The sequence below is a fragment of the Nanorana parkeri genome, unplaced genomic scaffold, assembly GCF_000935625.1.
Source record: "Nanorana parkeri isolate BGI_ZX_2015 unplaced genomic scaffold, ASM93562v1 scaffold1180, whole genome shotgun sequence".
NCBI classification, from domain to species: domain Eukaryota; kingdom Metazoa; phylum Chordata; class Amphibia; order Anura; family Dicroglossidae; genus Nanorana; species Nanorana parkeri.
Genome location: NW_017307448.1, coordinates 325,263 through 326,948, shown reverse-complemented (window position 1 = coordinate 326,948; position 1,686 = coordinate 325,263). Strand labels below are relative to the sequence as shown.

Genomic DNA, 1,686 nt, shown 5'->3' with positions numbered 1-1,686 from the left:
CCGCGCCTCCCGGCTCGTTCCGGCTCCGGGAAACACGGCCTTCTGCAGCCGTCGCGCGGCGGATACCCGGGACGTAGGATGGCGCCATCGGGGGGGTCGGTGATACCATGAAGACCCAACAAATCTACGGAGCAATGGGCTGCAAATTGTTACTTTTTTTGTTACATTGAATTGTCACCACAAAGACGCCGAGAAGATGAAATCTGCACCGTTATTATAATACTCCCGGCGATCCTGCCATGGGGGTCCTTGTTCAGGCACTTCCTGTTATAGGGTGACGAGGCTCTGTCCTCGTTCAGGCACTTCCTGTTAATAGGGTGACAATGATCTGTCCTTGTTCAGGCACTTCCTGTTATAGGGTGACAATGATCTGTCCTTGTTCAGGCACTTCCTGTTATAAGGTGACAATGCTCTGTCCTTGTTCAGACAGTTCCTGTTATAGGGTGACAATGATCTGTCCTTGTTCAGGCACTTCCTGTTATAAGGTGACAATGCTCTGTCCTGGTTCAGAGAGTTCCTGTTATAGGATGACAATGCTCTGTCGTTCTTCAGGCACTTCCTGTTATAGCGTGGCAATGCTCTGTCCTCGTTCAGACACTTCCTGTTATAAGGTGACAATGCTCTGTCCTTGTTCAGGCACTTCCTGTTATAGGGTGACAATGCTCTGTCCTTGTTCAGGCACTTCCTGTTATAGGGTGACAATGCTCTGTCCTTGTTCAGACACTTTCTGTTATAGGGTGACAATGATCTGTCCTTGTTCAGGCACTTCCTGTTATAAGGTGACAATGCTCTGTCCTGGTTCAGACACTTCCTGTTATAGCGTGGCAATGCTCTGTCCTCGTTCAGGCACTTCCTGTTATAAGGTGACAATGCTCTGTCCTTGTTCATGCACTTCCTGTTATAAGGTGACAATGCTCTGTCTTGGTTCAGACACTTCCTGTTATAGCGTGGCAACGCTCTGTCCTTGTTCAGGCACTTCCTGTTATAGGATGACAATGCTCCCTCCTTGTTCAGACACTTCCTGTTATAAGGTGACAGCGCTTTATCGCCTTCTCCCCGTTGTGTTGCTCCGTTGTCACCCTGTCAGCTCCATTGCACATAACACAGACATTATCTACTGTTGTCACCATCAGAAATCCCGCCCTGAGAAATGTCACGCAGCAATCGCTGGAGTGCATGTAGACAGGAAGTGGCTGCAAAGACGCTGCAGGAGATCAGCAGCTCTGAGCCTGTCAGGACTTTATCACACAGTGGGGTTTGAGGCCCCGTTACGGCAGAAAAGTTATAAAGTTCTTTATAGAAAATGGCGGTAACTTTTTATGATCGGCGCTGTGCATGGAGAGCGGTTTATTCCCTCCCCTCCCCCGGACTCATTATCTGACTCCCAGTATTAATTACATTCTTACGGCTTTCTTTTCATTACTGTACACGGCTCCGTCCAATGGGAGACATCCATGGAAATGAAAACTCCGTCCCATGAATCTCTCCGATTATCTCGTTATAAGAAGAAGTTAAACATTGTAAACTGTTCATCGTAGAAACATCATCCCGAAGCCGCCTCCCCCGGCTTAAAGGAACACTCCGCTATTGTCACAAATCACATCCGACATTCATCATTGGTACAAAGTCATTCAAGGCCCCCTTTCAAATCAGAAGTCCCCCCCCCCCTTCCAGTCACACACCCCC

General features: G+C 48.5%; 1 protein-coding gene across 1 annotated transcript in view; it reads left to right on the top strand.

Moving 5' to 3' along the window:
• LOC108796840 (brain-specific angiogenesis inhibitor 1-like) overlaps positions 1 to 1,686 on the top strand; it is a 368,891-nt gene that overhangs the window by 78,483 nt on the left and 288,722 nt on the right. Inside the window, exon 4 of the mRNA XM_018568381.1 lies at positions 78 to 99. Within this exon, the coding sequence (XP_018423883.1) occupies positions 78 to 99 (22 nt within the window). The remainder of the gene's footprint in view (positions 1 to 77; positions 100 to 1,686) is intronic.